A 23,628-nucleotide genomic window follows, 5' to 3' on the forward strand; every position below is an offset into this window, starting at 1 on the left:
TAGATGCCTAGAGTCTCACAATAAGCACACAATTCAAAGAGAGAGACATGTTAAGGTCACATCCTCAGGAACACAAAGTCAGTGACAAAAAAGTGCTATGCATTAATAACAAATGGCAGAAAAGCATTAACAGCAGCTGCCATTCTAAGTTGCTTAGCCATTCAGTCCTAGAAGTAACTGAGGATACACACAAAGCATGAACATACACTCCACATTGCTAGTCGTAGCTGGTAACATACCCATTTACCAGAAATTGCGTGATTCTCAGGTCATCCTGTTTCTCCTTTATCAAAATGGGGCAAGAGATTTATTGCCATTCTAGGACAAACTATTTTCTCTCAGTATACCAGTTTTTAAAATTGAGCCCCTGGGGGGAAAACCAGGCAAGTTTTTCATGAGAAAATAAAATTAGTTAGTGGAGTACAAAGTCATAGGGCAGTAACAGCACGGAAACTGTCACTTTGGTCAAATTTGTCCATGCTGACAAGATATCCTAAATAAATCCAGTCCCATTTGCCTGCATTTGGTGCATCCCTCCAAATGCTTCCTATTCACACTCATCCAGGTGCCTTTTCATTGCTGTCGTTATACCAGCCTCCACCACTTTCTCTCAGCTCTTTCCATACACTCACCACTGCAAAAATGTTGCCAAGGTCTCTTTCAAATCCTTTCCCCCTCACCTCATTATGCCCTCTAGTTTTGTACTCCACCGCCCCCCCCCCCCCCCCACCCCAGTCCAGGGAAAAGACTTGTCTACTCACTGTATCCACGTCCCCCACGATTTTATGAACCTCTATGAAGTCACCCCTCGGCCTCCAACACTCCAGGAACAGTCACCCCAGCCTACTTGGCCTCCCCTGATAGCTCAAACCCTCTAACCCCAGCAGCATCAGTATATAAATCTTTTCTGAATCCTTGCAAGTTTCAAAGCATCCTTCTTACAGCAGGGAGACTATAACTGCAGGCAGTATGCCAAAAGGTGACCTAACCAATATCCTATACAGCTGCAACATGACATCCCAACTCCTCCTGTCAATGCACTGACCAATAAAGGCAAGCATTCCAAACACCACCTTCACCATCCGATCTACTAGGGACAACTCTTTCAAGGAACTATGAACCTGACCTCCAAGATCTTTTCATTCAGCAACATTCCGAGGCCTTACCATTAATCACCTAAGTCCTGATCTGATTCGCTGTTCCAAAATGCAGCACCTCATTTATCTAAAATTAAACTTCATCTGCAATTCCTCAGCCCTTTGACCCATCTGATCAAGGTCCTGCTGTACTCTGATAACCTGCTTCACTGTCCACTACATCTCCAATTTTGGTGTCATCTACAAACAGACAATCCATACCTCTCACCTACATTAACCATTTTTCTTGTTGTGATATCTATTTGAATTCCAGCTCAAATTAATTTCACAATTCAATTCTACAGTTCTCATGAGACTCTTAACTAAAGAACTTTTGTAATGCACTGTATCTACTATACAAGTGCATTTCAAAAGATGTGGTATATCAGTACACTGACATTCCATGCTTAAGTAATTGAAATTTCACACAAACATTAGCATGTTTTCTTTTTCCACAATTATATGTTCCAATCCCACAAATCCAGGTTCACCTCTGCAAGTTGAGAGAAAAATCAAGTATCTAATTATAATTGCAAACAAAGCCAATGATTACTCAGGTGAACTTTCTGACATATATAGTCTGTAACAAATTTAAACATTACATTTATAATCCAAGGCATCCAAACCTATTTTATACAAGATTCTTGAACAACTTCCCGATTATCCAATTGGTCTGAATTCAAAATGGGTGTCGTGAAGCTAAATATAGACAACTGTTTGCAAATCTCGAATGGCTTCATTATTTAAGGCCGTTTTATAATTTCAGAACGTGTTTTTTTTGGGGGGGTGGGGAGAGAGAAATCTTAGAGGGAACTTTGAAGAGGGAACGGTAAAGTGTACAGTCTGATCTTTGCACAGAATACTTCAGTTATACCACACCAGTTCATAACTGGCTGATTTCAAAATGAATTTACAAGCACAGCAGTTAAATTTTTTTGTGTAGAAGCTGTCATGTATCCAAAGCTTTTGTTTGTTTTTCAAATGTGACTTTCAAACGATTTCTAATTTAGCACTTAATGCGAAGGATGATAGCACACAAGGGAAAATGCTTCCCCACTTTAGGCACCTAGTTTCAATACTACTTACTCCCACTGTCAAGAACAACACATTTCCTCCTACTGTGCTCCACCAGTGCAAAACTGTGCTTCTGCTGCCAGTGTAGCATCAGTTAATGTATACCAAGTTAAGCCAGCTTTAGTCCCATAAATCAAGAATATGTTAAGGTACCGTCCACCCCTTAATGGATGATATAGGTCATAATATCATACTGTATTTACCAGAGGTATTTTAAAAAAGACAAAACTTGATCGAGTGTTAAAACACTGAGCACTGCATGTGAAGCTAACAAACTGACAGTTCAGAGAACAATATGGCCACCTGTGATGGCGTGGTATTTTGGAGGACGGGTGGAGTTGGAGGAACATAATTTTCTGTACACCAAAAGTAATTAGCATTGTCTGTCTTTTAACTACTTAACATAGATGATAGCAAAGTTATGACCAAGATGCCTTGTACACACGGAATGCAACTGCGTGTAAGCAATAGTAATTAACCTAATTGCAACATTGTTCACCATTGAAGCAGAGGGATATCACATGGGAAGACGGACTTGAAAAACAGTAAGGACCGCAGGTGCTGCAAGTCAGAGTCAATAGAAGCTGGAAAAGCACAGCAGGTCACACAGCATCCAAGAAGCAGGAAAGTCAACTTTTCAGGCCGAAACCCTACATCATGGAACAACCGCAGTGTCAGGTCAGGAAAAATGTGAACCGTAATAAATTGTTAACTGATTCACAGAAATAAACATGCATATACATTTCCACAAAATGCTTCCAGCACAACATTAAATTTAGTTCAGCATTATGGAGTCCCTCCTCTACTTAATCAACAGAACAGTATAGATGTATTCTGTGAATCAAGGTCACATGGAGCAGAAGCTGCTGGGAATTGCAAGCTTTAAAAATATTCAAACTAGCAAATAAGTCAAATTCTGAAAAATTAGCAATGTCTACCTGTAAAAAATCAGATATATAATGATGGCGCTTTCTGAGCATGCACAGCATCAAGTTAAAAGTTAACCCTCACATACTTACCAACTGCACTGAAATACAAGACTGCAAGATTCTTTGGTCAAAAAAGCCTCCAAATGAAGGGAGGGAACACTGCAGACCTCATGAAATGTTTACTGTGGGTTCAAACCAAACATATTCCAATTGTAGTGATCACTATCTCCTTCCACAGAATCAACCAAAGTGAACATATAAGCTTTTGTACCCAATCACTAGATGTGATTTTAGTACTTTCTTAAATTTCATTCAATTATCTATCCATAACAACCAACAACTTGATGTTGGAAGACAAGGTAACCAATTGGTATTCCAATATTTTAGAGGATTAATACTATGGAAACATAGAAAGATAGAAAATAGGAGGAGTAAGCCATTCATCCTTGGGAAGAGTGAGCAAGGGTGGGAAATGTGTTTTTGGGGAGCACTGTAACGGGTAACGTTGTGCAACTGGTCCCTAGATCGTCTGTAGTTGATAATGTTAGAAGTGGCAAGAGAACTCCGCCCTATGGAAAACATAAGTGGCAGTGATTAATGACTTTGCAGACAACACAAGAACTGGTGGATAGTGAGGAAGAATATCAGAGAATGCAGGGAATAGAATGCTTTGCCTGCAACGGTAGTAGATTCGACAACTTTAGGTACATTTAAGTCGTCATTGGATAAGCATATGGACGTACATGGAATAGTGTAGGTTAGATGGGCTTGAGATCAGTATGACAGGTTGGCACAACATCGAGGGCCGAAGGGCCTGTACTGTGCTGTAATGTTCTATGTAGCTGAAAATTTCAGTAGAGAAATGACATATGGAGTTTAATCCCGATAATGCATTTTGAGAGGTCAAATGCAAGAGGAAATTATATTGCAAATGGCCAGACTGTCAGGAGCACGGATACCAAGCGATTTGGTATCTAAGGCCATTGCTCTCTGAAAGTGGCAATATAAGCGGACACGGTAGTAAAGGGAGCTTACAACACACTTACCTTCAGTCGGAGCACCGAGTATTAAGACTGGCAAGTCATGTTGCAACTCTAAGAGTTTGACTCCAAATGATTGGTCAGCTTGGCACAATTCCTGCTCCAAATCTATGTCACGCTATGCCAGAAACTGTCCATGGACTGGGATGTGTGTTGTGCAAGAAACTCTTGACAGTGAGTCTAAGGGATTGAATACCAGAGATCTGCCAGCGGTCATAGCTAGTCATCAGGTAATGTATACAAGTGGCAACGACACATTCTCCTTATACTTGAATTTTCCAGATCAAGGACCCATAAACAAGACAAATAACATTAATTCCATCAGGATTGCTCCAATGATTTCTCCAAAATGATGGAATGCTTGTCCACTTAGAATCATGGCTTTTTAGTGAGTAACTTAGCCTTGCTTATAGCTTTAAATCAGAGATGCAACCACAAATCAACAGTTCGGCACTGAGAAAGTAACAAAAAAAAATGTTCTCATCGCAAACTCTTAACTCGAGAAACATTCACTATTCAATTCCCATTCGACACTGAATCAGGAATGATACATAACCTCACTGAGGAATATCTTCATTATTAAATCATTTGCCCCTCCCATTACAGAGCATCCATCCATTTACTTTAGCAAACACATCTAACAAAACACCATCATATCCCTTGATCTTGCTCACTCTTCCACCTGACTGCCGACCTTTTCAAGTTTTGATATTACTTCAAGAAAGGAGCCTAAGCACTTAATGGATGAACTGAGGAATCATTGTTTGGTCTCGTTTCTTTATTAAAAAAATTAAATCTGACACTTTGTCCTGAAGAAAATGAATGCAGTCTATAAGTCCCTTGCTACCAACTAATTTTGGCAAGGTGTGGAGTATGTTTGTTAAAACTGAGCTCAATTCTGTCCATCTGCCTATCAGTTTTCCGCCTTGGGGTGGATGAACTAAACTTCCTAATGCAAGAGGGAAAATCCAATTGCTTTTTTTCCCCCCCTTACACTGGATTCACAGCTACCTCATACTTGCTTTAGTTTGGCTCACAACAGTTAGCAGATCAGAACAGTGTGTCCAGGGCAGACTGACATTGCAAACGTTTTACACTTGCCTTTTAACTAAATACAAAGCAAAATTTTCACTAACCTTTTGCTGTTGATACTAAAGTAAGCATTTTTAAACTGAAGGCAAAGGTAGCTCTGGGCAGAGAGAGAAATTGAACATTTATCAGATGAGAAACAGGAGAAGTATGTTATTCAGCACCTCCAGTTTGCTATATCATTCAAGATTACAAACTGAAAGAGTTAAGGCCTTAACTCCATTACCCTCCCTGCACTCCAAAAACCACAACCCCTTTGTAGATTAAAAATCAATTCCTTGAGAAATGCAGGGAAATCCTGTTCCACAGCACAATGTACGGATAGTTTTGGAAACTTTCAATAATGAAGGTACTTTATCAAAACACTCACCCACTTGAGGGCTGCTGAAAAAGGGTAAACGAAAGTTCAAAAACTTTGGTTGGTAAGGCACACATCCATAAACACTGAAAAGGCTGATACATGTGAAAATAAACCATAATTTAAAAGTGCAATGAAAGATGCAATACTAAGCCTGCATATCCCATTTATAACACATACCCAATTATTAAGGGATAGTAGGAACTGCCGATGGAGAATCTGAGATAACAAGGTGTAGAGCTGGATGAACACAGCAGGCCAAGCAGCAGAGGAGCAGGACAGTGATCTAGAAAGGGTCTAGACCCGAAACATCAGCTTTCCGGCTCCCCTGATGCTGCTTGGCCTGCTGTGTTCATCCAGCTTTACACCTTGTTACCCCAGTTAAAGAATTTTCCTTTCGGGAAGAATATGAAACCCTTGTAGATAACTGCTTTTTCACCAATGTAAATCTATAGATTAAACGTTTTTTCAATTTCAAAAACGCCTGCAAAAATCCATTTTTCTCTGATTCATCCAGTTGCTAGAAGTTCTAAAATCGAGAAAGCAAGTATGATGGAGATCATTCCAAAACCCTTCATAGGAAATCAAACCGTTAAAGTAGACATTGCTGTAGCATGGTAAACATGCCAGCCCATTTGCACACTGAGCCCAGAATTAAACATGGCCAAATTATTTATTTTTGCTGTTCGCCAGAATGACTTTTCTGGATTAGAATCCAGACCGAATAGAAGCACTGTATTCAAAACACTATCAGTTAGGCCAAAAAACACACCCCAGTCGGTGGACTTCAGGTGAAAACCTATCTATATGCAGTATTTTTGATAGACAATCCACAACCTCAAATTTATATGCCTAAACATATATTGTAGTTAAATTTTCACATTGGAATAAGAGTTTTGCTAACAAGACCAGGGTCAGAAATTAAGTTGCAACTATGTAGCACCTTGTGTCACCAGGAGATCCCCCAAACTGCTTTTTATTTATTACATCTTCACATCCTGTCATCATTTGAGCTCATTGCAGCAGTCCTTTTATACAAGTCAAACAATCCAGTGTCACAAGGAGTCCAAGGGAATTAACCACTTCAAATAATGAGAAAAGAATTATGTTTGAAGGTTTTCAGTCAATTGCAGTTAGATCAGGCTGCATCACCAGCCTGGCACCTAACTAGTTAGCCAGTTAAGAAAAACAACTATTTCAGCAAGAATGAAACTAAGGGGTTTTAGTCAATACATTAATTGACTATCAGAGGTACCCTCAAGGCTCTGGGCATAAAAAATATTTAAAACTACTAAAACGATTTGTGTTATAATATGCATGAAGCAACATCTATATACACAAGGAAAACTTATCCCAATACCCCCAATTTCATTTAAATTGATTCTGGTCTTGATTGTAGCTTTTTTTCTGCCTAGGTGTGTTTTACCAGATGCTCCTGAGTACTAGCCCCGTAACCAAACTGTGAATTCCTGATCAGCGATATGATCCATTAGAAATTTGTCTTCGCTCCAAATGACATCAAAAACACTGCAATTCTTGGCCGAACACGCATTTAAAAAATACCAAAATTATTGTTTCTAACAGAAATTGCATTAACGCAGTAACGCGTTTTCTTTGGCTGAGATTATTACTTTGTAACATTTGCAATTCTTTAAGAGATTTACCTCTCCTGGGTGAAAAGGATATTCACGTACATTAGCGCAGCCCGAAAAATTAATGAAATGGGTGAAAAATAAATGAATGACAACAGGCTGTTACTCATCAGAGCGGGCAGAACAACAGGACGACAAAGCAAATTTACACTCTGCGAAACAGAGAGGTCCTGGTCTCGGAGTAAAAACGCACGTTTTGACTCGGCCCGCCCAACAAAAGGCACCATTTTGTTTTGGGGGAAAAAAGGCTGCCCCGCAACCCCGGAACGAAGAGGGACGACACGTGTACGTGTACACACAAAACCAAGTCTCCCAAGTCAAACATGCTGTTTTCTCCAGTGCTAACTTAAGTTGCTGTTGCGAACTCGCCACAATCCAAAATTAATCGATACCTTATTGATATGTTGTCCAATTGACAGTGGGCAGAACATGAATGGACACAATTTAGCAGCGATCGAGCAGAGACAGGCTGAAAAAGACGCCCTTGCTGTCGAAGCCACGTTTGAGGACATATTGTTTCCAGGTTGTTCAAACGAGACCCCTTTAAGGCTGACACCTTTGCAATTAAATATTCTTGGCGCTTAGCCAACTCATCATTCAAAGAATATTTCCCAATTTATTGCAAAAACCCGAAACAAAGTTTCCTAATATTATGTAGCGCAATTGTAGAAGTTTTGTTCTAAATATGCTCATCGTCCCTTTCTTTTCCGACCCGTTGAATTACACAAGATTTATCAACCATCCAACTACCGTCTATGTTGATCCTGGTCATTTTAAATATTTATGTCATTGTTCCACACCAATATTGCTTCATCTAAACACCGGTAAGGCAGCCAAGATGATGTCAACAGCTGCTGTAACCTATGACAAATTTGTCAGCAAAATTAAGACATCGAATAAGCAGCATTGGACACAACACTGAAAACAGTAGACCTGTGAACCTGGACTGAAGATCGGCCTCAAACCAGGGCAGAAAACGTTTGCCCCATATCGCTCTAGAAGTTAAAATGTTAATTAAAAGTAAAATGCAAACAAAAAAGGTTGGAAATGTCAGGATTTGCGGCCACGAGAATAGTTTATGGTCGTTGTTCGTATTAAAATCTGCAACCAGAACATGGGGAAAATGAAATGAACTTTAGGAATATAGGCAAATAAAGGCAGAAGAGCAAAACCCCGAGTTGAAACATGAATATGATGAAACATTTCCACTCATTTCGAACAAAATTGTGACCTCTAAGTTAAGCTAAGAATGTGTACATAATTTATTACACCCAGAAATTATCAAAACATCCCAGTTCCCGGTATTAAATTTCAAGATTCATGGGACTATCAAGTAAATATTACACAAAACAGTTGGGTGCATATACCGAATTGCACCTAATTCGTACCTCCAAAATCACTCGTTAATGCTTTAGCACAATTTATTTAAAAACGATTTTCCTCAAAACTAAATTCATCAAATCAGAATTTGCCAGAAAAAAACATCGCAAAGCATGAAGCTAATTCAAAACGTTGCATCTTCTCCAGTGCAGCGAAAAAAGGTTGCATTCCTTCCCCAAGCAACGAATAAATTGCAATCTAGTCCCAAGTAAGAAACGAAATATTCCGTACTTTAAACCCCACGCAACGAACGAGGCCCCGATGCATTCCGAGCCCCACACAACGAACGAGGCCCCGATGCATTCTCAATGCCGGACCAACGAATGAGCCCCGCCGAAATTAAAAGGTCGCGGCATTTTAGGCCGTTCCTTCACAACGCGGGCTTTGCCTTTACAACCGTCCAGTGCAGCCAACCGAGCCACGAAATGGAAGGAAACGCTGCATCTTTCTCTCCTGGGCAACCCTCCCCCCACCCCGGAACCACCGAGGCGCCGGTTCGGTAAGCGGGCCACATTTGAACCTACTTCGTTCTCGTGTTGCTGGCAGTAGCTGACCCGTTCGTGAGAGAGGGGCAGGCTGGGGAAGGGCTGCTGGTTGTAGTGGGGGGGCTGCGGTTGCTGTTGCTGCTGCTGCCTGAAGCGGTGGATGGCGTGCTCCTTGGTGAGGCGGACCCGCTGGTGGGCCCGCACGCAGCGGTCACACAGGTACTCGGCGCAGTCCAGGCAGCGGGAGGTGACCGGGGCCCCTTCGTCACACGAGCTGCAGCCGCCGCCTCCTCCAGCCGGTGAGCTCCTCGGCCGGCCACGGCCTCTGCCCCCTCCCGCTCCTCCCCCGTCCAGCTCATCCTCAGCCGCCGACACCACGTCCAGCAGGTTGTTGAGCAGTAGCAGCTCGGCCGGGAGGCCCGGCTCGTTGTCGGAGGGAGCCGAGGCGCCGGGCATCAGGCGCTCGCAGATGGGGCAGCTCAGCTGCTCCGAGGAGGAGGAGGAGGACGACGATGAGGTGGAGGAGGAAGAGGAGATGGCCGTGGAGGCGGCCTCGGGCTCCGGGCCAGGCCCGTTCCCGGGTTGGAGGCGCCGGTGAGCGGCGGTGGGCGGACCCCCGGCTCCCCGCCGCTGCCTGCGGGGACCCCCGGCTCCGTGAGCCTCCAGGCACGCCTGGCAGAAGGAGTGGCGGCACGGCAGCAAGCGTAGCTCCTCGGCCGCCGCGGAACTCCGAGGGCGAGGCCCCGGGACCGGAGCGGGCAGCCCGCGGGAGCAGCACAGGCCGCACTGAGGCTGAGCGGGCGGTGCCGGCTGGAGTTGGGTGTCGGGCCGCCCCGAGGGAGCCGCGCTCGGCTGCTGTTGCTGCTGCGGAGGCTGGGCTTGGGCCTGGGCCTGAGGTGGCGGCGGCGGCGGGGGAGCAGCAGCAGCAGCAGCCGCCGCCGCCGCCTGCTCGGGACCGCAGAAAGGGGCGGCCATGGCGGCGTCCGAGCGCTGGAAACAGCGCGGGTAGAAGCGGCCCTGGGCCAGCTCGGGGGCCGGCGGCGGCGGCCTGGACGAGGGCAGCCGCTCGGCTTCCTCAGCGAGAACCGCTCCCCTCTGCAGCGACCGAGAAATCCACATGGAGAGGCCGGCGGGGGCTCATATTCCCCCCCGCGGGAGGCGCCGGGAGGTCGGGGAGGGTCCGGCCTGGGGTCCCTCAATAATAATTTTTTTAAAAATCTCCCCTCTTTCTCTCTCGCTCCCTCCGCCCGCTTGAATAGCTACTAGAGGCCTCTCTTCAATCCCCGGGCCTTCCTAGACCTCTTGCCGATCCTCCTCCTCCTCCTCCCGGCCTCTCTTCAGCTGCACTCCGAGCTCCTACTGCTCGAGCCGCCGCTCCCTGGCGCGGCTGCGCGCTCCATCTTCTCGCACTTTCTCTCCCTCCGCGCGCTCCTGCCGCCTCTTTCGACGTCAGACCGACGCCGTGCGAGAGGCGGGGCCACCCTCACGTCGCCCTGCGTCCAGGTACTGCCCCGCCTCCTCCTCCTTTCATTCATTCATTTCATTCACTACAGGCCATTCATAATTCATTCCATTCATAACTCCGACGCGCCCTCCCCCGCCCGCAACTAGGAGGAATGATTTGCAAACTATCGAACTCTCCTATTTTGGCTCAGGTGTGGCTTCGACGCGTTTTCGCCCTCCCCCTATTTCTGCGAAAACATCTTTTCGTGTGCTTTCACCACATTTTTTATGAATCGCCCTAAACCACAAATTTGACGCTGCGATCCCCCAGCATTTGTTTTTCAGTACAGGTTCCTGCATCTGCAGTAATTTGCAAATTATCTTGCGGAGTCTTACCCTTGCAAATTCGACATGCAGTCCAAATGCAAAGGTGGGCAACACATTCTGATCTGGCCAGACGTGCCAACTTACCGTGGAGAAATAAAACAAAGGTCGTACCAAACAGAACGTGCTCGGAAAACTTTGCAAGTCTTGCAGCAACTGTGGAGCGAAAAAGAGTTTTACACTTCGAGTCTGTACGAGAAACACCAACCACAGAGAATGGTGCTAGGGTTATGCAGGGGAAAGAGGGGGTTCCCATCCTAAAAAGAAAGTCACCTGTTGAAACCACTATCCTTATTTCCTAACGTCGTGAATATCCAATTTGTACTTTATTATCTTCAGTGACAATCACTATCACTATCTATAACTATCACGACAAGATGTTTCTGACGAGTATCTCATTTTGAGAGACACGGTTTATGTGTTTAAACTGTTACCCATATCATGGAATATTTTCCAATTATATCTTCCGTTTCATGTAGAATCTCCCAATTATATCTTGATTTTTATTTCAGTGTAGCGTTAGTGGCAGTGATTCATAAAGTTGTGGATTCCAGTGCCACTCTCTCGTAGACTGGACCACATACCGTACACTTAGCTAGACTAACAGGAGGCTGGAAGAATACAGCAAGCCAGACAGTATCTGGAGGAAAAGGGCAGTCAACATTTTGGGTATCACCCATCTTCAGATCTCCTGCTCATCTACCTGGATTCCAGCATTTTTCCAGATTTTTTTTTGACGTTACACCTAAATGTTGTACTGAGGGAAGTTGCTTCAATATGAATGTTTGAGCTGCTGATATTTGGATGAGACATTAAACGAAGATTCTGTCTACACTCACATTGTGATAGTACACTGGAAATCAAGCCTCACTATTCCTGGAATTGTCACGACAGCGAAAGATTTGGTCAAACTATCCAAAGCCCTCAGTTTACCTGAACTGGAAAATTCAGGTTAAGAGTAAATAAACACTAGGTTTCTATACTTCACAAGATTCTAACAGTTCATTATGACCAAATTGTCTTTAACGAGTGGCATTTAAGAAATATGAATTGCCAACTGATAACTCTATAAATTAAACTTTATCTCTTCCAAAATGTCCACTTTTCACAACAGACAGATACACAAAGACATGGATATTAGAAGTGGAAAAGGAAAAGGGAAAAAAAACAGGACACAGTTCAATAGCACCAGTCTGCACAACAGAAGTTGGTGAGGTGTTGAACTGAATCTTTTAGTTTCTTCAAATTCTTTTCAGTTCTTCGCTGTTGACATAACATTATTTAAACACTGATGTTCTCTTTCATTCACTGGTTGAAAATCTGTCATTTCATTTTCTTTAAAGGCAGTTTATTCCTCCTGCAACAGAGAATTTGAAGAGTGGAGGGCATCTAAGCAGCTACTGGAGACTTTCTGGTGTTTCCACACAGGAGAGACACATGTCTGCTTTCTCAGTGCAGGTTGTGTGGTTCTCTGCTGCACTGGTCCCACCTAAGCCTCGGTCACTCGGTCAGAAGCCAATCAGCATGCTGTTGTCAGAGATAATGGGAACTGCAGATGCTGGAGAATCCAAGATAACAGAGTGTTGAACTGGATAACACAGCAGACCAAGCAGCACCTTAGGAGCACAAAAGCTGACGTTTCGGGCCTAAATTCTGATGAAGGGTCTAGGCCTGAAATGTCAGCTCTTGTGCTCCTAAGATGCTGTGTTCATCCAGCTCCACACTTTGTTATCCAGCATGCTGTTGTCAAGCAGTTGTCCCTTAATTCAGAATATCAGCTCCACTGTGTCTGCTTTTACTGTCATTGTTCTTGGGAATACAATATTGTATGCAACTCACAATGTGCTCCAGTAAACATATTTTTAAAAATCCAGCCATTTCTTTGCATCATCTCCTTGGTTTAAAGCAGTACATTTTTATGCCATTATCCAAAAATTAGATGAAAATAAGGAAAGATACACTCCGTACATTAACCTCATAGGTGACTGTCAATGATTTACTAAGGTCAGAGGAATTACCATTGTACTTCAGTGAACATTCTTCTTTCTTTCAACCAACATAACCAACTCTAGGTTTTCTAGTCATTGTCTCTGTGTTGATTAAGGGCCATGCAATGAGTAAATTGGCTGTTGTATTTCTTGCACCACTCACTTCAAAATTACACGTTTGGCTGTCATAATCCAATCCACTAGGGATCTGCCATCACCGCCCCCCACCTCGATTTATTTCAGAGCCCCATTTCTGAAGAAGGTTCCGGACCTGAAACATCAGCTTTCCTGCTCCTCTGACGCTGCCTGGGCTGCTGTGTTCCTCCAGCTCCACACCTTGTTATCTCAGACTCCAACATCGGCAGTTCCTACCGTCTCCACGTTTGGCTGTCAAAGGCAAGTTGAAGCAATGGAAGGCACCACATAAATTCATATTATTTATATACTTCAGCATATGTGATAAAGGCTAAACACCCACTTTATAAAGTGATATGGTAACAAATTAGGAGCCTGCTTACATCTCACCCGATTTTTATGCTTCACCCTCCCTCCCCCTGTCAATTATGAGTGGTTTGTGATCATTCGCCGTGTGAAAGAATTATCCAGCAGCGTTGTTGTTGAATAGCTCATATTATTGTCAAAGCCTCGACACTTGTGACCTGTGTACCCTCTGTCTGTGCTGCTCTCTGAGGGTGAAGTGTACCTAACGGGTTCCAGGCTCTCTCCCTTTTCGTGATCTCTGCTAAAAGACAGCACCAGCTTGTACGTGATGAACTGTCCCTTGCCTCTTCGCCCTCTCGTGGCCAGAATGGGCCGGTGATCGTGCTAAGACTGGAGAGATTGTCTTATGTCGTCAATCCCTCAATCTCCAATTAAAGAGCATGCCTGCGCCTTAAAATCAGAAGGTGCTGCAAAAGACCCAAGGATCTTGCTGTATCTGTGGACTATGCTACAGAATGAGTGTAGTTTGTTGACGTAGAGCTACAATTTGTGTGTGGCAAGTTCTGGATTCAGATCTTTGCTCTCTTATTATGAAACGTGAGACTGACATACTTTTGTTAACCAGAAATATTAACGGGTGTGGGACAACAGAAGGTTTATGGAGTTAGGCTGCACGTCACCCAGGCAATGACCACTGCTGACAAGAGAGAATCTAATCATTACCCCTTTACATTCAATAGTGATACTACCACTGAATCTCCCACTATCAACATGTTGGGAGTTATCATTGACCAAAAACTAAACTGAACTAGCTATAAAAATACAGAAGCTGCAACAGCAGGCTACAGGCTAGTATTCTTGCAATGAGTAATTCACTTCCTAACTTCCCAAAGCCTGCCCACAAGGCACAAGTCGAGTGGGTGTGGAATACTCCCCATTTGCCTGGATGAGTGCAGCTCCAACTATACCTAAGCATCTTTACACCATCCAGGACAAAGCAGCCCACTTGATTGGCACCACATCCGCAAATATCCTTTCCTTCCATCACTGACACTAACTGGTGCACCACAGAAATTTGCCAAAGCTCCTTAGAAAGCATCTTCCAAACCGTCCCCCCACCCCGACCACTTCAATCTAGAAGGACAAGAGCAGCCGATACATGAAAACACCACCACCTTTAGGTTCCCCTCTTAAGCCATCCTAACTTAGAAATATACCACCTCAGTGTCGTTGCATCAAATTCCTGGAATTCTGTCCCTGACGGCATTGTGGATCTACCTACGGTACATGGGCTGCAGCGGTTCAAGAAGGCAGCTTATTACCACCTTCTCAAGAGCACTTAGGAATGGACAATAAATGCTGGGTCAGCCAGCGACACGCACATCCCATGAGTGAACAAGAGAAGGAACTCTGAACTCATTGATGGTGGGAAGGACTCAGGGGCTAAATCATTCATGCCTATTTCTCCTGAGATCCTATGAAAGGGACTTTGACTTTTAGTAGCTTTTTTACCAGCAAGGCTTAAAGCAACAAGCCACAGCACAGGAGTTCAGAGACACTAGCCTGTGGAAATGGCCAAAAGTCAGATGACACAATGTTATAGTTCAACAAGTTTTTTTGAAAACACAAGCTTTCAGAGCATTGCCCCTTTGTAAGGTGAAGCAAGAGAGGAGCTCCCAGGCACAGAATTTACAGTCAGAGAGATCAATCAGCAGAGAGATCAAAAGCTTGTACAATCTTTTGGTGAGTGGAGTGCTGACAGAATAATAATTCTCAGAAAGAGATCAAGAGTGTCAGACGGTATGAGTAAAGTGGCAACAGCTGAATAACAAGTGAAGGGATGACCTATAATCCAAATGAGTGAGGCAGGGAGATACTTACGAAAACATTAAAGATAAGTTGGTGCTGGAGACAAACCAAATGATTGCAATAACGTAGTAGGTATAGAGTTGCAAGCTGAGTGTCTAACTAAAGTATAAGCCTTTGGACAGTCTGCAAGTTCAGATCCTGCTTTGGGAAAGAAAAATTAAAATGTGAACTCACTTGAAATCAGGTAGATGATTTTTGCCAAGTATTTTCTATTCATCTTCATTGGGATTTCAATGGGGTTATTGGTATATTCATTGAAAGAATAAAAATGGGAGCACTGGGATGGCAGGCTGGAGACAATAAGTTTTAAAAATTCAGTAAATTAGTATTCAATATCTACTTTATGGACGCATTTCCCTGGAGCATCAGAGACTGAGGGATGACCTTACAGAGGTTTATAAAATCATGAGGGGCATGGATAGGATGAATGGTCAAGACCTTTTTCCCAGGTTGGGGGGAGTCCAAAATTAGAGAGAATAGGTTTAAGGTGAGAGGGGTAAGATTTAAAAGGGGCTTAAGAGGTAACTTTTTCACACAGACAGTGGTGCATGTATGGAATGAACTGCTAGAGGAAGTGGTGGAGGCTGGTACAATTACACTATTTAAAAGGCATCCAGAAGGGTATATGAATAGGAAGCATTTAGGGGAATATGGCCAAATGCTGGTAGATAGGACTAGATTAATTTAGGAGAACTGGTCGGCATGGACAAGTTGGACCTAAGGGTCTGTTTCCATGCTGTACATCTCTATGACTTATTTGGTATGAAATTGGAGTAATTCTACTTTCTCCAGTTTTATATTGTACAAAAGTAAACTTATGGCACACCAGGGCAGCTCACATTTTCACAGAATGCCTATTTGTGGCTTGTCGACAGTTGTGAATGCTTCAGGTGCCTATGTAGAAGAAGTGCAGTACGCTGCAGAATCTTGACCTCCAGGCTTCAGAACTCGAGAAATGTTTCCAGTCACTGTGGTGCCTCCAGGAAACTGAGAACCATGTGGAAAGCCTATTTAAGGAGATGGTCAAATGTGCTTAGGAACATAGAGGCAGAGATAGAATAGGTCAGACAGGTCTGGAGTCCCGGGCAGGTAACACAGGAATCCCTTGAGTCTGTATTGCTCACAAACTGGTTTTCCATTTTGGATATTGATGAGGCAGAGGATCCTTCGGAAGAATGTAGCAAGAGTCAAACCTGTGGTGTCACAAGTGCCTGAGCTGTTTAGGTGTTGGAGGAAGCAAAGTGGAAGGGCAATAGTGACAAAAATTTGCCAGTTAGGGAAATAGGTAGATATTTCTGCAGCCATTGATGTGACTTGAGGATGGATTATAGCCTCCTGGGTCAACTGCTGTCAATGAGTGGTCTCAGGACATTCTTTTAGGAGAGGGTGGACAGTCAGAGATTGTGGTCCCTCTCTGTATCAGTTGACATAGGGAGATAGAGCATATGATCCTGAAATAGAGTTTAAAGGAGTTAAGCAAAAGGTCAAAAAGCAAAACCTTTAAGGCAATAATTTTATCAAATGTATTCATTCATGGGATGAGGGTGTCACTGGCTAGACCAGTGTTTATGGCCCAAACCTAGTCGCCCAGAGGGCGGTAGAGTCAGAGATAATGGGAACTGCAGATGCAGGAAATGCTACACTTGTCCCCACACCTCCTCCCTCACCCCCATCCCAGGCCCCAAGATGACATTCCACATTAAGCAGAGGTTCACCTGCACATCTGCCAATGTGATATACTGCATCCACTGTACCCGGTGCGGCTTTCTCTACATTGGGGAAACCAAGCGGAGGCTTGGGGACCGCTTTGCAGAACACCTCCGCTCAGTTCGCAACAAACAACTGCACCTCCCAGTCGCAAACCATTTCCACTCCCCCTCCCATTCTCTTGATGACATGTCCATCATGGGCCTCCTGCACTGCCACAATGATGCCACCCGAAGGTTGCAGGAACAGCAACTCATATTCCGCCTGGGAACCCTGCAGCCATATGGTATCAATGTGGACTTCACCAGTTTCAAAATCTCCCCTTCCCCCACTGCATCCCTAAACCAGCCCAGTTCATCCCCTCCCCCCACTGCACCACACAACCAGCCCAGCTCTTCCCCCCCACCCACTGCATCCCAAAACCAGTCCAACCTGTCTCTGCCTCCCTAACCGGTTCTTCCTCTCACCCATCCCTTCCTCCCACCCCAAGCCGCACCCCCAGCTACCTACTAACCTCATCCCACCTCCTTGACCTGTCCGTCTTCCCTGGACTGACCTATCCCCTCCCTACCTCCCCACCTACACCCTCTCCACCTATCTTCTTTACTCTCCATCTTCGGTCCGCCTCCCCCTCTCTCCCTATTTATTCCAGTTCCCTCCCCCCATCCCCCTCTCTGATGAAGGGTCTAGGCCCGAAACGTCAGCTTTTGTGCTCCTGAGATGCTGCTTGGCCTGCTGTGTTCATCCAGCCTCACATTTTATTATTAGGGCGGTAGAGTCAGCCACATTGCTGTGAGTCAGGAGTCACATGTAGCCCAGACCAGATAAGGTTGGCAGCTTCCTTCCCTAAAGGGCATTAGTGAGCCATTTGAGTTTTTCCCAACAATTGACAATGGATTCATGGTCAATAATTTCTCATAATTCCACATATTTATCAAATTCAAATTCCACCATCTGCCATAGTGGGATTCGAAACCCGGTCTCTGGTTTAACAGTCCAGTGATAATATCACAAAGCCATTGTCTCCCTACAGTACCACATGTAGAGGAGATGGGACTTGTACAAGGAGGATGGCTTACACGTCAGCGAGACTGGAACTAATATCTTCGTGGAGAGATTCGCAAATGTGTTTGGTGAGGTTTGAAATGGCCTCATCAGGGGGATGGGAGATTGAGAGGAAATTACAACAGGAGAAAAACAGAAGTAGAAAAACAGTATGTGAAAGTGGAATGCAGCTATAACAAATGCCAACATCTAAAAGGGTCAAAACATGTAAGAACATTAAAAAGCCAGAATTAAAGGCATTCTGCCCAAATGCATGCAGAATTCTCAACATGTTCAGTGAATTGTTGGCAGAAATCGAAGTAAATGGGTATAATCTTGATTGTTATTACAGAGACTAAACTGCAGAGTGACCTAAATTGAATATTAAATTATATTTGACATTTAGGAAGGACAGGCAAGAAGCAGAACAGGCTGGAAAGTGCTAGAACATAAAACAAAGAACAATACAGCACAGGAACAGGCCTTTTGGCCCTCCAAGCCTATGCTGACACATTTTGCCCTTCCATACTAAAACTGTCTTCACTTACAGAATCTGTGTCCCTCTATTCTCTTCCTATTCATGAATTTGTCCAGGCGTTTATTGAATGCTGCTTTTGTCTCTGCTTCCACCACCTCCTCCGGCAGCACATTCCAGGCACTCACCATATTTTTGTGAAAAACATGCCTTGCACACCTGTTTAAAACTTACCCCTTGCACCTTGAACCTGTGTTCACTATACCCTGGGAAGAAGTCTCATACTTTCCACTCTATCCATGCCATTCACAATCATATAAACTTCTATCAGGTCACCCCTCAATCTCTTGTATTCCAGTGAAAACAAACCCAGTCCATCCAACCTTTCTTCATAACTAAAATCCCCCTTACCAGGCAACATTGTGGTAAACCTTTTCTGTATCACCTCCCCAGAGCATCCACATCTTTGTGCTGACCAAAGCTGCAATGTAACTTGCCTATCCTTATACACAGTGCCCCTTGTGGGTCTCCAATTTACAAAGGTCCAACTTACAGATGCTCGCACTTACAAGTACAATCCCATTCAGGGCTGTAATTTTAAATATTCAACATATGAACATTTTCTGTTCTTACAACTGGCTGGTTTATATTGTCCTGTGTTATGGACCAGAAAAGACCCCCTTGGAATATTTTAAGAACGTAGCCTAGACCTGACGATTTTCTTAGTTTAAAGACAAATGTGATGTGCTATGTTCACATGCAATATGACTGATCAAACTACTGGACGCTAAGCAAAACACGATTTACTCATACACTATTGTAAAAATACGACAAAAGAAATAAGAACTTAGAACAACTTAACTCTATTAGAAAACTTAACAGAATAATACATATAGTACCTGTTACTAATTAACTGTTCCAATATAGGAACATCCCATAAACATACCCCTTGGCCAAAAAGCAAATTCAACAATCAGATTTTATCACATTTAACGCTTGCAGTATGAAGAGAAAACTCAGCTCTAGCTGTAACTGAGAGGGGGAAAAGTAACTTCCAAGCACAGCAGCTTCTGCCTCTAGTTAAATCTGAGATACTGAAAAAAATGTAGAAATCCTCAATTGAGACCTGGCCACAGCCAGCCAAGCTGCATCTATTGTTCCAACATTAAAAAAAACTCAAGGCCTCACAAGTTGTTTACATTTATGTTATCACAGGCTGCTGTTTACCTCTCATTCAGTCTTTCTTGTAAAAGTAACCAGACAAAATACGCCTCTTAAATCCACAGCATCATCACACCTGCATTGTGTTCCAACTTGCGTAGAAATTGACTTGTGAGTAGACTCAGGAACAGGACCCATTTGCAACCCGGGGACTGCCTGCATTACTGACTGACTCGATAGGCAGTGCTTGAGAGCATCTTCCCAATATGCAGCCTCTACTACCTAGTACAGGGGCAGTAGAGTCATGGAGTCAGTAGGTGCATGGCAATACTGTCCACCTTCAAGTTGTCCTCCAAGTTACACAGCATCTGGGACTTGGAAATATGTTGCCGTTTTGTCATTGTCACTGTTGCTGAGTCAAAATCCTTATTGAGCAGCACAATGGGAGTATACAGGAGTTCAAGCTGAAGATTGATCACCACTGTCTCAAGTTCAGTTAAAGACAAGTGATAAATGCGAGCCATATCAGAACCCCCCACATCCCTAGAATGGCACTAATGGGCTTCCTGTGCTGCCATATTACCCTGGCGTACGTAGTAGTTCACATTTCCAGCTACGGTTCTCTCTCATTTTGCGGCTGTACTTCAAAGGCTAATATGGTTGGGATCCTTGCGAGGGCTTCTCTGCTTGTGCCTTCAGCTAGTCCACACTTGCTTTTCCATCTGGCTGCTTTTCTTTAATGAATACTAGAACCTATTGCTTTTTAATGGATTTTGTTTAGTCTTGCCTGTGATATTACCTACTGTAAACTGAGGCCAGGGTCAAGCTGAATCCTTTCCAACATCTGTTAATCTTCCTGGCCTAACTATGAATCACTTCTTTTTGGCGTGAGTCATTTTATTGAACATTACATTTGTGCACCGGATCATGTCTCTGAATCCTTGCATGACTGTCTAGTATGGTCCCCTTTCAACTTAAACAGACTGACTTCTACAATCCTCCACCCCCTCACATAATCAGTGGTTTTCATCACTTTTTAATATGAAATGGAAGCTTACCAGTTATCGTAGAAGCCCTACAATGTGGAAGCAGGCCATTTGGCCCAGCGAGTCCACACCAACCCCCCGAAGAGTATCCGACCTAGACCCATCACCATCCCCGATCCTATCCCTGCAACCGTGCATTTCCTGTGGCTAATCCACCTAGCCTGCACATCCCTCGACACTATGGGCATGACAAATCCATTAACCTACACATCTGTGGACTGTGGGAGGAAACCCAAGCACCCGGACGAAACACAGACACAGGAAGAATGTGTAAACTCCACACAGACAGTCGCCTTAAGGTGGAATCGAACCCAAGTCCCTGGAACTGTGAGGTAGCAATGCTAACCACTGAGCCAACATACTGCCTTTTATTTCAGTCTCCAAATAAACTCACTAAGGCTTTTGATGTGCCTAGTTCTTCCTCTCACTAGATTGATCTCCTGGGATGAGAGGGTGGTCCTATGATGAGCGACTGAATACATGGGGTCTGTTATAGTCTGGAGTTTAGTAGAATGAGAGGTGATCTCATTGAAACAAATAGAATTCTGCAGATACTTGACAGAATATACATGGAGAGTGCATTTCTGCAGGGTCAGATATCTACGACTTGGGACCATGGTCTCAGGATATAGAGGTTGATCATTTAGGGCTGAGATGAGGGGAAATTACTTCACTCAATGAGTTATAAATCTTTGGAATGTTCCACCTCAGAGGAAGCTTCATTGTTGAGTGTATGTAAGGCTGGGATGTTCTGTTTTCTTGGGGAATATGTGGAGTAGGCAGGAAAGTGGAGCTGAAACCCAAGATGAGCCATAGTGCTATTGGATGGCAGAAAAGGTTTGATGGTTTCAGGAACCTCTGCTCCTATTTCTCGCGGTTTTACTTTGGCCGTTTTGTGGAAGGTGTGCTCTGATATGTCAGTAGGAGGTCTTATTTGATAATCACAAGGCTGTCAATTCAAGCCCCATGGCACAGAATTGGAGATGAACTATAATCTGTCACTGCGGGTGTACTGTACTCCTGACATTGCTATTTCCTTGGTGACAAATTAAACCGAGGCGCGTGTGTGGTCCTCAGATCAAAGTAAGTGAATTGCAATCATTTAAGAGCAGGGAGTCACGGTGTCCTGGGCGTTATACATATCTCAATGAATATTCTTTCCAAAGAAAAAGGTTGTCTCCTTATAAATGTTGTAAGAGCATGAATTGTCAGCCGTGCTTACCAGGAAGCCATGATGGCGCCTAATAGGTCTCCTGAGCAGCACCTTTTTTGCTTCCTCTGTTTGTTTTCTTTTCTCCTCTTTTTCTTTCCTTTCTACTTACCTCTTTGTATTCAGGTGGCACCCATGACGATGAGCTTAGCCAGTGCTGCCTTGATGTGAAGCCCAGCGCAGACACAAGCCAAAGCCAACTGCAGACTTGTCTGCTCCATCTCCTTTTACTTTCTTTCTTTCCCTGCTCTTTTCTTTTTTAACTTTAACCTTACTTACCTTCTGTGGACGCCACCGGGCAGAATCAGCAGCTGTCGCATTGCCGAGATCAGCCTCATGCCGTCTCACGGCGGCGATGTTGTCGTCGGTAGGGACAAGATGGCGTTGAACAATGATGGCACAGTTCTGTGGCAGCAGCGCAGTGAGGAGACTCCTGCCGGTGATGGTCTCAGCTTCAGGGTGGAACAGCCCAGATCCAGGCCCACGGTTAAGCACTATAGGAGAGCTGTAATGCGAAAATTTTAACTTTATTTCTTTATTTTCTACTTTAAACCTAAGATTTTGTACCTACATACCCCCGTACCTAAGATGGTGCCCGAAAATGGCAACGTTGTACACTTTGCTGTGTACTCCTGTACTTGAGTACACATGAGAATAAAGTCTAATCCTAGTTCTATTTCCTATATTGGAAGAATGACTACGCTTCAGAAATTCCAAACGATCTCTGAAAAGTTTACAATACCTTGAGACCGCATGCAAAACCTTTTACTTAATTCCGTGAAAGGTTGTTAAAATTGACCTTTCATATGAATCTTTTCTCCCTTGAATTACACCAGCTGCCAACTATTTTAGTTGCAGCTCCATGAAAATGAGATATGCAGAAGACTGCTGCGTAATATTAGTAATTCCTCTGCGTCCCAGTGGACTGGGAATGTTAGCATCATGAAATCACAGTGGTACAGAAAGACACCATTTTGCCTGCCATGTCTGTGCTGACCCTTTGAAAGATCTATCCAATTTATTCCACACCTCCCGCTCTTTCCCCATAGCCCTGGAAATGTCTCCTTTTGACATGCGTGTTCCATTTTGAAAATTATTATTGAAACTGCTCCCACCATTCCCAATCACAACAACGTGTTCTGAAGAAAATAATCTTCTCATCGTTCCTTTGATTCTTTCATGTACTTGAGTGCAGGATGATCCCTCAAACAGCAATGAAATAATTTGTTTTTGATATTGATTGAGGTTTTTACATTAACCGGACACTGAGGAGAAATCTTATCCACATAGTGCCTTGGGTTCTTTTACATTTGGCCCGCAATATTGTGCTGAACTTTTACCCTAAACCTAAAGTCTACCTAACCTCCACCCCTACCTTATACTATCATCCATATGCCTATCTAATAGCCGCTTAAATGCCCCTAATGGCATTTGCCCTACGACAAGGGCAGTTTGCCTGTATTTTGTGCTTGAACCTTTGAAGTGGTGCGTGAATCCAAAACCTCATAATTCACGATTGTTACCTCAAACTGGATGAGCTGACAATCTGAAATAATGGAATAAGGAAAATTCATTCATGAGTTATAGAGTCATACAGCATGGAAATAGACCCTTCAGTCCAACCAGCCCATGTTGACTATAATCCCAAACTAAACTAGTCCCACCCGCCTGCGCTTGGCCCATGTCCCTTCAGACATTTCTTATTTATGTACCTGTC

At 43.9% G+C, this 23,628-nt stretch overlaps 1 protein-coding gene across 1 annotated transcript in view; it reads right to left on the minus strand.

Moving 5' to 3' along the window:
- Positions 1-10,554, minus strand: part of trim71 (tripartite motif containing 71, E3 ubiquitin protein ligase) — a 48,534-nt gene extending 37,980 nt beyond the window's left edge. The window contains exon 1 of the mRNA XM_048546748.2: positions 9,183-10,554. Coding sequence (XP_048402705.1) covers positions 9,183-10,262 — 1,080 coding nt within the window. The 5' untranslated portion in view covers positions 10,263-10,554. The remainder of the gene's footprint in view (positions 1-9,182) is intronic.
- Positions 10,555-23,628: the final 13,074 nt, after the last annotated feature.

The sequence above is a fragment of the Stegostoma tigrinum genome, chromosome 16 (genome assembly GCF_030684315.1).
Source record: "Stegostoma tigrinum isolate sSteTig4 chromosome 16, sSteTig4.hap1, whole genome shotgun sequence".
Taxonomy (NCBI): Eukaryota; Metazoa; Chordata; class Chondrichthyes; order Orectolobiformes; family Stegostomatidae; genus Stegostoma; species Stegostoma tigrinum.